We start from the raw sequence: 13,749 nt of genomic DNA on the forward strand, positions 1-13,749 counted from the left end.
GTGTTCTCTAATCATAGCCACAGGAACTCAGACCCTAATTGTTCCGCAACTGTCCAATCTTTATCTCACCCAAATATTGATAGGTCTGAGTGTCCCCTTCCCAACATTTCCCACTCTTTCCTTTGGTCCAGTAAAAAGAAGGAGTGCTGGTATACTGATAACTCAGGAAAACAGGTTTGTAGCTCAGAGTAACAGAAGGAAAAAAAAAAAAAGAAAAACATTTAAAAATAAGTATGTGATTTGCAGAGACATGGAAGGACCTAGAGATTGTCATACAGAGTGAAGTAAGTCAGAAAGAGAAAAACAAATATCGTATATTAATGCATGTATGTGGAATCTAGAAAAATGGCATAGGTGATCTTATTTGCAAAGCAGAAATAGAGTCACAGATATAGAGAACAAACATATGAATACCAAGGGGGAAAGCTGGGGCGGGGGGGCGGGGATGAATTGGGAGATTGGGATTGATGTATATATACTACTATGTATAAAATAGATAACTAATGACAACCTACTGCATAGCACAGGGAACTCTATTAGGTGCTCTGTGGTGACCTAAATGGGAAGGAAATCCAAAAAAGAGGGGATATACGTATATATATGGCTGATTAACTTTGTTGTACAGCAGAAACTTCCACAGCAGTGTAAAGCAACTATACTCCAAAAAAATAAATAAATAAAAAATAAAAATAAGTATGTGACAAACTAAGACCCAGGAGAAGAATTAGGGAAGCTATCTAGGCTCTCATGCTTTCAAAACTTGATCTGATCATAATAGAAAAAGGCAATCAAACCCCCTGTAGAACATAACCCCTTCACTGAATAATTTTAAAGCACTGCCTTTGGCTACCAGAGAAAGCAATGTTCCCTGTGTGTGTTCATTGAAAACCTTAAGAGAGCCCAAAGCAAAGTTCATTAGTATACTTTGATTAAAAAGTCATACATTTTGGGGGCTTCCCTGGTGGCGCAGTGGTTGAGAATCCACCTGCCGATTCAGGAGACACAGGTTCGTGCCCCGGTCCGGGAAGATCCCACATGCTGCGGAGCGGCTGGGCCCGTGGGCCATGACCGCTGAGCCTGCGCGTCTGGAGCCTGTGCTCCGCAGCAGGAGAGGCCACAACAGTGAGAGGCCTGCATACCACAAAAAAAAAAAAAAAAAAGTCATACATTTTTATATAACTGTGCTTAAAAGTAAGCTTTAAAAAATCCATTTTAAGGCTAAATGTATGTTTTAGAAAATGTTTTCTGCATTGTTGAGCCATACTTGAAATCATTCGGAGATCAAGAAATAAATGCATTGAAAATGTTAGAGGACAAAGACAATTCTGACCCCATAATTGGAAACCAGTTACCCTGATAGCTCCAACTCCTTCCTCCTACATTGCAGCAAGTTTCTTGATTTGTTGGAAAAGGCTATGCAAAATTGTTTTTCGTTAATTAAAATAAAAGTTGGATGAAATTTAATTCAGCCATATATTCATAAGCATGTGCTGGGCAAAAATTGTAAAATAATGAATTCATAGCTTCGTTTATGGAAGTGTGTGAGGATTACAGAATATCTTGTCACTTAGCATTCATTTTAATTGAAGGGCAAAGCATGTGAACTTTAGAAAAGGCAGGCAAGCTGGCATTACCAAAAATTTAATAAAGGTTTATTTTAAAAATATGTAATAGAGCAATGTAACATCTTATGTGTGAAAGGGTAATTGCATGATCTGTTTTATCCTTAATGTTGTTCAAAAGGCCTCTAAATTTATTCTTTGTACCTTAATTGATCATTTTAGCCAGAACATGCCAGGTGGACCAGTTTTCTTGTGGAAACGGGCGCTGCGTTCCCAGAGCATGGCTGTGTGACCGGGAAGATGACTGTGGGGACCAGACCGACGAAATAGCATCTTGTGGTAAGTTGTGAGTGAAACATGCTATTAGTGGAGACGGTATCAAACAGAAGATTCTATCACTATAATCTCTCTTAAAAGGCTATTTATTTCTCTATAAATACAAGTTGACAAGGCAGAAGATCTGTTACTTTTTATTACTGCCTTTTGGGCCTGAGTGTGTACTTTAATGATAACTGCAGAATATGTCCCATTCATGAGGCAGTAACCATATCCTTGGCTAAAATAAATGGACCCAAACATTGCAGATTTTAGTAGGAGGTGGTTATTATTAGGCTAACAGGACATTCTCAAATGTTCATTATTAATCTTATGTCTATAATGATTAAATTTTTCAAACTGAATAGCTCATTGAGTGACATTTGGAGTAAATGAGGAGGACATGTTTCTTGTTTGTATGCATGTTATACTCTTGGAGCAATAAACTATACAGGCTGAGAATACATAGTTGGTAAACCATTTGTTTCATTTCTATAGTTGTATAATTCTGAAGGACAAAATTTTTATTAGTTTAAAATGTTTTTTATTAACAAAATTCCTAATCACTTTCCACTGATCTTCCTATTTTTAAAAACAATAAATATTTATTATTACATAAAGTTGCAAATTTAATTACCCCCATTTGTACCCATGTATCAGGAGGTTGTGTTATCATTTGTCTCAGTAATGTATAGTGAAACATAGTGAAGGAATGAACCAGGTTTTCTAAGCCTTGTACTTTATTTCAGGCATGGCTATGGATTTTTAAAATTACTGTGGGGAAACATAAGTTAGACATGCATAGCACATTTATTAAAATAGAATACAATTGTGTATATATTTTTAATAATTTGACCCCATGTTATAATATTTCTAAGAGTAGGGAAATAAGAAGACAGTTTTGTAACCCTTCAATTTAAATGGCTCTGTTTAGGGCATGCATTCTCTGTTTACCTAAAATTTTATTTTTTAAATGTTTTTTTATACTAGACTAAGTCCCTGTAGACATTTGAGTTTATAGCCTCTGATAAAGTAAAGATAAAGTAAGTATTACTAATTGACAGTTGACATTGTAAAGAAGATAGTAGAGATGTTGCAAAAAAAAAAAAGCAATAGAGAATCATACAATTAATTGTACATTTTACATGTAGAATTTCCAAAGCCTGTGATTGAACAGTGTATCCTCTCTCTTTTCCAATGTCCAGACCAATCATGTGGCTTCTAGACAGCTCTATTTTTTAGAAAACCTTAAATGCTTTTCTGTTCTTAGTATCTCCATCCAGAGTATACCAGAAAGGTAATGAGAAACCTGAAAACATTAAATACAGATAAACCCTGGAATCAAAGTCCCAAGTCAGATAAGAAATGCCATGAAAACAATATAGACTAAGAAAATACATAATGAACTCTTTAGAAAATTTCGATTAAGACTTTGAGCTGACTTATTTTGAGTAACAGGTCTAGAGTAAGACTTTTTTCTCTATTTTAATGATAACTTAATTGAATCAAAGGAGAAAAACATTACCCTAAAATTTCAATAATAATAAAAATAATCATGCCAGCAAACCAACATAATTTTCATGAGGGGAGGGGAAAAACGGGTCAGAGGGAGTCCAGACACATACTTTCTTACTGAATCTTTACAACAAATCTATTAGAAACATATTACTGTCCACGTTTTACAGTTAAGGGAGTCAAAACGTAGAGACATGTGTAACATGTGTGAGATCACAAAACTAGTAAATAGCAGGACCAAACCATGAACCCAAGTGTGCTTGAAACTAAAACTCAGCCATTTCAGGTTGACCTTGTTTGGGAGCCAAGGACAGGGTGCAAATAGGGGGCAGATAATGCCATTATATTATACATATCCATAAATATCTTATTTAAATGCACATCCACCTATAGTGAGTTTTATTCATTGGTGTGTTGGTAAATCTTTCAACATCTCCTAGTGGAGAGGAGCCCTGATCTAGTGTTTGCCTATTTTTGTGGTTTAAATACTTCCACCAATGCCAATATCAGGTTGCCAACATGACTCTCTGAATGTAGAATTGGGAAAAGATGTGCATACCAATATACAGTATTTCTGTGGTACAGATAAAATTGACATAAATAACTTCAAAAGCAAAATAATTAGAAAATTATGAACCTTGAGTATTAATTACCCTTGTTTGCAATGTTATTTATTTAATTATAAATTTATGTTTATTATTATTATTTAAAATAATGGCTGTGTGCTTAACAACTGACTCATAGAATCCTTGAAAATTTAAGAATCAGCTCTGCAAGCTGGTACAGATGCCTCCAGTACACCACAGGATGTGTACACATTATGAAATTTAGTTGTCAAATAGTATAGTTCTGAAATATAGAAATTTTAGAGAATGTCAGTAAACCACATGGGTTAGTCTCAGCACCGTTTCTTCTTTACAGCATAAGAACATGTTTCTCTCCAAACATGTTCCTCTCTTTCATAACATACATTTATCTCTCAGATTGTCATTTTAACTCAAAATCTATGTCAATAGAGAAGCTGATAGTGAAGCTCTGGTAGGCACAGTCTCACTTTTAAAGTTGTAAGGGAGAATGGCCTGAATTTCTGTCATAACAGAAATTATCTCTGCACTGAATACAGAATCACAAAAAAATTGTAAATTGTTTAATTCACTGCATTTATAAAAAAGCAGTCACTCTACTTGGCAATAATCCAGAAATAAATATAGATTTAGCTAATTTTCAGTTTTAATAAGCATCATTGTAAAATTTGGACTGATCATATTTCACTTTTCAGTTTGGTGTTAGCCAAGTTCCCATAGATTTAATCCAACTAGAAGACTCTGCAATCATTTTTTTTTTTTTTACACTTCAGCTCCATGAACCACCTCTGTTATGTTTAAAAACTACTGTTGACACTGAAAAGAATATTAAAATTTGGCTTTAAAAACATGAGAAACCTATGATTAGAAATGTTTCTGGTAGTAATTAGGAGCTGAAGGTACTGTAACGGAGGGTCAAATTTTCAGTGGAATTCACTGTCACCTGTTTACAAACCTAATTCATTCTAGTTACATTTGCCTTTATAAATTAATTGCACATTTTAGGTTGAGATTATATGTGGGCAAGCACATAACTAGGAAGGCCCTTGAGTATTCTCTCTTAATCTTTAAAGAATCTTTTAACTTTTTTAGTAGGTTACCTGTGCAGAAAGGAGAATCTGTAATTTGATGCCGCAAATGACAGAGGAAATGTTAAAATTGTGCAGTTTGTCTTAGAAGTATGTCAAGGAACTAAATGGTCAGTCTCATTTCAAGGATAGGATTTAACACTGGCTCTCAACTTTAGCTGTCAATTAACAAATCACTTGAGGAGCTTTAAAATTACCTGCCCATGCCTCACCCCAGGCTCCTTAAATAAAAATCTCTGGGGATAGGACCCAAGAATCAGTATTTTTAGTGCTTAACAAGTGGTATGAATAGACACTCAAGTTCAGGTACCTTTAAGGCACCAATTATCACCCTTGAGCAAGCATGGAATCTCTGGAAGGCTCATTAAAAAACAGAATGCTGGGCCCCATTTCCAGAGTCTCTGATCCAGTAGGTCCTGGGTGGCGCCTAAGAATTTACGTTTCTACAAATTTCTAATTGATGTAGATACTCATGCTGCTAGTCCAGAGACCACGCTTTAGGAACCACTGACTTAAGGGAACCGCCATTCATATTTGATTTTATCTAACATATACTTGATGACATAATTATGTTTATATATGCAGAATTAATTTATGATGGGAGCAATTATCCAGACAAATACCATTCCCATCTCCAAATTAAAGCATTAAATATAAGGATATTTCATGATTAAATATAAGAATATTTCAAACAAACTTGCATTTTTACCCCTTGGGCAATTTATAGTCAAAAACAGTATAGTTGTTTATTTTAAAATTTAGATTAACAATCTTTGGATTGTTCTATCTTCCAGGTATCTCCATATAGCTTACATTTATTATTATTTTTTAATAAATATGTCTTGATGTGAGTTGGTAACTTCTGATCTGTTCAAAAGATTTAACTTTGGAAAATACCTAAAGTTTATTAACAGATTGAAAGATAATTCAATGGGGTATAAATAAAAATCCACTGAGATTTGCAAAGTTAATATTATTCCATCTTATGGATCTTTTATCTTTGAAGATAGTAGATTTCTGTCTCATGTACTTGGAATCTTACCTTTAAGTATACTTGTAATTTTACTCTATGTAATTAAGGAGCAAAGAATATCAGAAAAAGAATTGGCAAGTATCAGACACAAACAGAAGAGAGAGAGAGAGCTATCAAAAAGAAGTCATTTCCTGGTTAAATCAGCATAAATTGTATCAAAGATATTTTCAACTATATTATTAGAAAAACAAAGTTCCTGATTTTAAGTATAGTATTATTATTTGTTTAATTACAAATAATACAAAGAAAAACTGGATATATGTGTAACAATTTTAATTAATGGGAATTATTAACCCAGTGGAGTACTGATAAAATATAATAATTGTCAGAAACTGCTTTGCCATTCTTTAGTAGCATCCTGGCAGACCCAGTGACCCTGGTAACTTTTTGTTTCTATAACTTGATTCAACCCATTTTAAAACTCCAGTATTGGGGCTTCCCTGGTGGCGCAGTGGTTGAGAGTCTGCCTGCCGATGCAGGGGACACGGGTTCGTGCCCCGGTCCGGGAGGATCCCACATGCCGCGGAGCGGCTGGGCCCGTGAGCCATGGCCGCTGAACCTGCGCGTCCGAAGCCTGTGCTCCGCAACCGGAGCGGCCACAGCAGTGAGAGGCCCGCGTACCGCAAAAAAACCCTCCAGTATTATATCTTAGTCAAAGCTTTCTCCTCCCCATTGCCAGCTAGACTTGAGGTTCTAGGACCTTGGATGAGAGGTCCTAGAACCTGTTTTTTCACTGTCTACGTCTCCTCTCTTTACTAGCCTTAGCTCTTCAGGAAGAGGGGAAAGATGGAGGAGATAGGTAACATCTTTTTAAGTAGGTCTAGTGATAATCTTCTCTCTGCTTCTCTGCATGTCATAGCCCTCTGACACATGAAAAATGCACCTCTCTTGAAGGGCTCTTATGTGGGATTTTCTGAGAGACCTGAGGTGTCACCCCTCTTCAGAGTTCCTTGAACTTTCTCTTTTTTCTCTGTTTTCTCTTCTTTTCCCTTCTTCAGAGTTCCCTCACATCTAGACCTACATCTCTTTTATCCCCGTCACAGATGGTATACCTCATACTCTTAAGTTGCTAGAATTCCCTGTGCTTGGTGGGCATCTTCTTGGTTGCATTACCAATATGACAAAAGAAGTTTTGCTATCTTTTGCTGGGTCCACTTTATTTTTCATCTCCCAAATGTGAGCAGGCTGCTCTCCTAATGACCATCTCTTAGACCTGCCACCACTGTCCATTTTTTCTTCTTCTTCTCTAGACAGGGTAAAATGGTCAGTCTACCTCTTGAGCAAATACAATCAGTTCTCTTTTCTTATACACCCCAAAATTGTCATGAATGATTCTCATGGAGTCTCTCATGAAGCTACACAGTCTGAATCTGTAATTTTGTCCACAGGATCACTCTTTAGATAACCAAAGGCACATGATGTCAACCTAGACTTTCTCTTTTCTAAGTTAAACACAACACTTCCTTCAAATTTTCTTACACGAACATTTGTGGGCTCTTTCCCTACCCATTGCCCTATTATGCATATGCTTGGATTTTTAATGAACTTAGTAAAATTAATGCCCTAAAACAAGCAGTTGATGTTCAATGGGTACAGAGTTTCAGTTTTGCAAGATGAATAATTCTAGAGATCTGTTGCACAACAATGTGAATATAATTATCACTATATAGTTAACACTACTGAACTGTATACATAAAAAATAGTTAAAATGGTAAATTTTATGTGTTTTTACTGCAATTTAAAAAAAAAGTCATGGCCTAGAATTGAACAGAACATAGTATCTCATATGTGATATTTGTACAACAGATTATAGTGGGCTTATTACCTTCAGTAATATAGATTCTAGGCTTCTGTTAAGATAGTCTTAGATGGCAGCCTTATCATGTAACTCACATGTTGAGCTCCCAGTCAATTAAAATATCTAAGCTTTTCATATAGACTAGATCACTCCTTTGGGGTACTTTTAATATTTACATTTCAACATTCTTTTAAGTTTTATTTTGATAGTCTTCTGATTCTTCCTTACCTACATATTTTAAAATATGTGCATGGGTGAGGTCCTTTTCATTTCATACTGTCACTCTTAGACCTCCCTTCTCTGATGACTCTTAACCCTTCATCCAATTTTGTAATTCTGAATCCGTAATGCTAATGATGTCTTCCAGTTTTGTGTAATTCAGAGATTTGATAAGCATAACTTTTAAGGCTGTAACCAAATCGTAGTGCCAAAGACATGAACCTTTTGGAAAGCAATTAAAAACATCCTGGGAAAAACTGATCCAATAATTAAAACTCTGTGGATACAATTTTTAATCAAGTACTCATCCACTTAAATTTATGTCATCTCATCTTGCATGCATGATACTTTCATTTATCATCATAAGACTTCTCAAAAATTTTGCTAAAAAGACAGGAACACTCTGTTTATAGAATTCTTATGATATATACTTAACTGAAAATTGTAGCAAATAATTAAAGTTAGTTTGACATGAGTTAATTTTATTTTACTCATGAGAAAACAGTCTCTTTAAAAATGCTGACAAAAAAATGTTTCAACAAATTCATTCTAAAATTATAGTCATAGATATGTGTAAACTTCACCTCTCTATAGTTTACAAATTTTCACTCATTTTTGGAATTGGGACAATATTATTTACCATTTTCCAGTTTTCATTCCTCTTTCCCATCTTCCACTTATTTCAAAAAGACTGTCAATATTCTGAGATTAAAAATGTTTGATGTTTTATTACTTGTTTGATAACTTGTCTCAATATGGCGATAACCATTCACAGATAAACTCAGATAAACTCTGACTCAGATAAAATGACTCAGATAAAATCTGAGTCAATCACAGATAAACTCTGTGATTTCAAATTCTCTACAAATAAGAATTTGATAGTGCTACTGCAATGAATTATCACAAACATTATGGCTTAAAACAACAGAAATGTATTCTCTCACAGCTTTGGAGGCCAGAAGTCCAAAATCAAGGTGTCAGCAGAGCCTCCTTTCAAGGGAATCCTTTCTTGCCTCTTTCAACTTCTGTTGGCTCCTGGCTCTCCTTCGCTGTTCCAGCATAACTCTAATCTCTTGTCTCCATCTTCACAGATTCTTCCCTGTGTCTCTTTCTCTTTCTCCTATAAGGACACCAGTCACTGGATTTAAGTTCCAGCCTGAATCTAGGATGATCTCATCTCAAGATCCTTAATTTAATTACATGTGCAAAGACCCTATTTCTAAATAAGGTCACAATCATATGTACTAGGGTTTAGGATTGGACATATCTTTTTGATCCATACAGTTCAGTCCACTGCATCTGGGCAACTTTATTATGCCCTATGCCACCAATTGAATTATAATGGAGGCTCAGGTATAGGTAGTTTTAAAAGCTGAACAGGTAATTCTAATATGCATCCAGGTTTCTGAAATACCCTCCTAATACCTATTAATTTAGTCCCTGCCTCCTGGTTAACTTCTCACCAAATCTCTCTATAATATTACTCCAATCCTCAAATTCTCTTGCTTTTCCTTTGTGTCTAGAGCTCTGCACTAACAGAATTAATTTGCTGGCTCACTAGCCACTGGGCAATAATAATTATAACCGCCTCTATGGTGCTGACAGAAACGCAGGCCTTTAAATCTATCAAAAGTAAACATGAATTCTTCAGAGATTTCAGCAGCATTGATTTCCTCATTGGTTATACACACATTGTATATACATATACGCACATATATATGCACACACATACACACACATATATGCGTATACTCAAACATATATATAAATGTATAATCAGAATCAAATGAGATAATATATGCAAGATCTAGATAGTACTTGGTATCTGGTATCTAGTAGTCATCCAATAGAAGATTTCTTTTTTCTTCCTTTCAAATAATTTTCTATTCTCAAATGAGAATAGATAGATAGATAGATAGATATTCTCAAATGGAAATATATATTTTCAACTGGAGTTAGAGTTGGCCCAATTGAAATTAGTTCAGAAAATAGCAATATTTCCAAATCCTTATTTTCTAATATTAAATTTAGTGTTTTGAAAGATGTCAGGTTGAAGTCCTGTATTGATCCAGGAAACATCATTTCTATAATGCTGAGTTGGCATTCTGCAAACAGAAAGCTGTGTACATATGCCAATATTTGAATCACAAGTTGCTGTTTATTGCTATGATAAGATCTTTTCTAACATTTGAGCAGATCATAGGTGGCTGAAGTTGGGACCCTACCCCAGGGTACTCTGCCACAAAGCGGTCAGGATGTAACTTCTGTGAGTCCTCCTGAGCCAGCATCCTTTTCGGAGCCTCATCCTTTTCAGAGCCTCAGCATCCTTTCAGATCCTCCTGAGCCAGCATCCTTTTCAGAGCCTCATCCTTTTCAGATCCTCATCCTTTATTGATCTGCTCTCCAAATATTGTGACATCAGCTTTTCAGTTCTCTAGAGTTCACCAAGTCAGGTGTTCTCACCTGCTATGTTCTAGATGCCTGGGTCATAAGAGAAGACAAAAGGCAGAGTTTCTGTTACAGGTTAGGGGAGAGAAGAAAAAAAAACATACCTCAGTCAGCAAAAAGACAAAATAATTAAAACCTATGACAAGTGCTGTGAAAGAAATAAGAAGCTAATGACATTTTAACCTGATGTACTTATGTGTGAATTTTCTAAATATTGATGCATTTTTATTAGCAAAAATTTATACATATCCTCTTCTTTAATATGTGTAAATTCTTACACAGGAGGACTATGTCCTTATATGGTACTGAAATTCTAGGTTCAATATGTCCATAATCTAGCCCATCTCTATCCCTATTTTGTATATAACTACATATATTTGTGTGTGTGCGTAGACACACACTTAGCTTTAAAAACTCAGATAATATATAAAACAAAAAAAACTAGTAGTTACTTTACCGCACCCTTTTCACCAACTCCAGTGGCAACCGTTTTTAACTCTTAGCCAAGTTTTCTGGTTACTATTTCCATTTTTTCAGTAAAATGTTTAACCACTATTTCTTGATTTCCCAAAATTATACTTGTCTTTTGGCTTCCTCTTAACTAGAATATTCTGTAAGTTAGTTTTAAGTTAAAGCTGTACAAGTTAAAGTTGTACAACTTTAGAAAATAATGTGTTGTCATAATAATATAAGAAGTTGTTACCTCATGATGTAGTTAAAACCAATGAGAAACTATATTGAGAGAGTGGGAAAGGGAAAGTGTGGAGTACAAAAAGAAAGTAAAATTCTCATTTTTTTTTTTTTTTTGTGGTACGCGGGCCTCTCACTGCTGTGGCCTCTCCTGCTGCGGAGCACAGGCTCCAGACGCGCAGGCCCAGTGGCCATGGCTCACGGGCCCAGCCACTCCGCGGCACATGGGATCCTCCCGGACCGGGGCACGAACCCACGTCCCCTGCATCGGCAGGCGGACTCCCAACCACTGTGCCACCAGGGAAGCCCCAATTCTCATTTTTAATAAAAACATTTAGAAAGGTATATAATTTTCAAAATTTGATTAGTAAAATATTGCTTATTGGTCAGCTTCCATAAATATACGGAAGACTATATATCAATCATTTGTGATTGTCTTCAGTTTTAATCAAAATGATTATAATGTAATTGTTGCATGAGAAAAAGTCTGGTATAATATTTCTTCTTCGGAAACTATTGAGACTTGCTTCGTGGCCAGGGAATTTATTGTTTTTGTAGAATTCCCTTGTGAACAGAAGAAAAATGTGTATTTTTTATAGGTTGCTGTAGATTTCTTTTGACATATAGATGGATAGACAGACTGATAGATGGATAGATGATATTACTCAAGCTTATTAATTTTTTAATATTCTCTGTATATTTATATTTTTTCCTGTTTAAGGATAACTTAAAAAGTAAAAGCTAATTTCTCTGAAATGTTTTTTCTTTTACATGTAAAATGGCAATAATAAAAACTATCTCATAGTAGTAGTTTTATAGTCATGAGGATTAAATAGGAACCACATATAAAACCAAATACAGTGTTTGGGTAGTTAATTGTACCACTCTTCCATTGGTTAGCTGGTAGTACTAATTCCCCTTTTTCCTTAATTCCATGCAATGATTAACATCAATGCTGATCTCATTCTATAAGACGATTTAAAATATGGGACGATTTAAAATATCTCTCATAAATTCTGGGAAATTCTAAAGAAGTATCTTTTCAAATATCACCTATCTCCATTTTCTCTCTTCACTGTTTTTGGAACTGTTAGGTTAGTGTTTGATCATTTTAGTCTGTCCTCCATGATTCTTAATCCCTTCCACATTATTTTTAATCTTTGAACTGCAACCATGGAAATTTCTTCAGATCTGTTTTCCAGTTTAGTAATTGTTACTTCAAATGTACTAATTTGTAATTTAACTAGTTCATGCGGTTTGTATTCCAAGGCTCTGATTTACATTTCTAAATGCTCTATTTGGTTGCTTTTCAAGTCTGCCTAATTTTTTTTCTCAGGGTGTCTTTTTACATTTTTAAAAATTTTTGTCTTTCTTTTTTAAAATAAATTTTGACTTCCCTATTTTATAGTACCTATCATATTTCAATCTACTCTGTATCACATATTTTTAAAATATCTGAAGAGCTTGTGGATCTAATTCTGCCATTTGTTGGATCTGCTGACTTTCACTAGCCAGATTTTTTTTCTTTTGCCTTTTTTCTTTTATTTTTTTATAATTCTGAATTTTGAGCCTGTCTTCTATGTTTTTCAGCTCTGCGGAAGGCTTATGAGACCTGTCTTGGGATCAGCTCTTCTGAGTACTTGACAAGCCTCAGAAATACTATATGCCCTGAATTAATTTTTACCTTGATTTTTGTAACTTGAGTTTTCCTGAACTATAGAAACTAGAACTTAAGATGCAGTCTCATAATTATACATGTCCAGGGGAAACTGTATACGTTTTTCCACTTACAGTCCAGGCTGGAACATCTCTTTGTACTGGAAGGAATGTTATCTCACGCACCCTTCCACTGGGGCTTTAGCCTCTGAGAATCCAAGGTCTCTATTAGTATTCATACCTTGTGTGGAACTGAAGAATTGTCACCTGTCTGATGTTGAAATTAAAACCCAAGCATCTACATTATAATTCTATCATTCTTCTACTGCCTTTGTGAGCAAAATAACACACACGCATGTGCACACACACACATACACACAAAAGTTATAGTTCACTAACTATTCTAGTTTTCTGAACCATTTTCATTACTGGACTTGGAAAATTTACATTATTTTCTTACATATTCACCTCTGTGTTAAAATGTTTCGTTGCTCTTTTATCTAGCATTTCTCATTTGTCTACCACGTTGCCAGAACTATTCAGTAATTTTTTCCAGTTCTCAGTCTCATTTTTAATATACTCCCTGGGTGTTCCTTTGACTTCCAAGGCTTTGTTATATCAATAGTGATCATTTCTCTTTTTCTTTTAATTAATTAATTTATTTTTTTTTGGCTGCATTTGGGTCTTCGTTGTTGGGTCTTAGTTGCTGCATGCGGGCTTTCTCTAGTTACGACGAGCGGGGGCTACTCTTCACTGTGGTGTGTGGGCTTCTCATTGCGGTGGCTTCTCTTTTTGCAGAGCCTGGGTGCTAGGCACATGAGCTTCAGTAGTTGTGGCACGT

The 13,749-nt window shown here is 35.2% G+C and overlaps 1 protein-coding gene across 1 annotated transcript in view; it reads left to right on the plus strand.

Annotated features, from left to right (window-relative positions):
* Window positions 1-13,749, plus strand: part of LRP1B (LDL receptor related protein 1B) — a 1,792,829-nt gene that overhangs the window by 1,074,708 nt on the left and 704,372 nt on the right. The window contains exon 18 of the mRNA XM_030883038.2: window positions 1,785-1,901. Coding sequence (XP_030738898.2) covers window positions 1,785-1,901 — 117 coding nt within the window. The remainder of the gene's footprint in view (window positions 1-1,784; window positions 1,902-13,749) is intronic.

The sequence above is a fragment of the Globicephala melas genome, chromosome 7 (genome assembly GCF_963455315.2).
Source record: "Globicephala melas chromosome 7, mGloMel1.2, whole genome shotgun sequence".
Classification (NCBI taxonomy): domain Eukaryota; kingdom Metazoa; phylum Chordata; class Mammalia; order Artiodactyla; family Delphinidae; genus Globicephala; species Globicephala melas.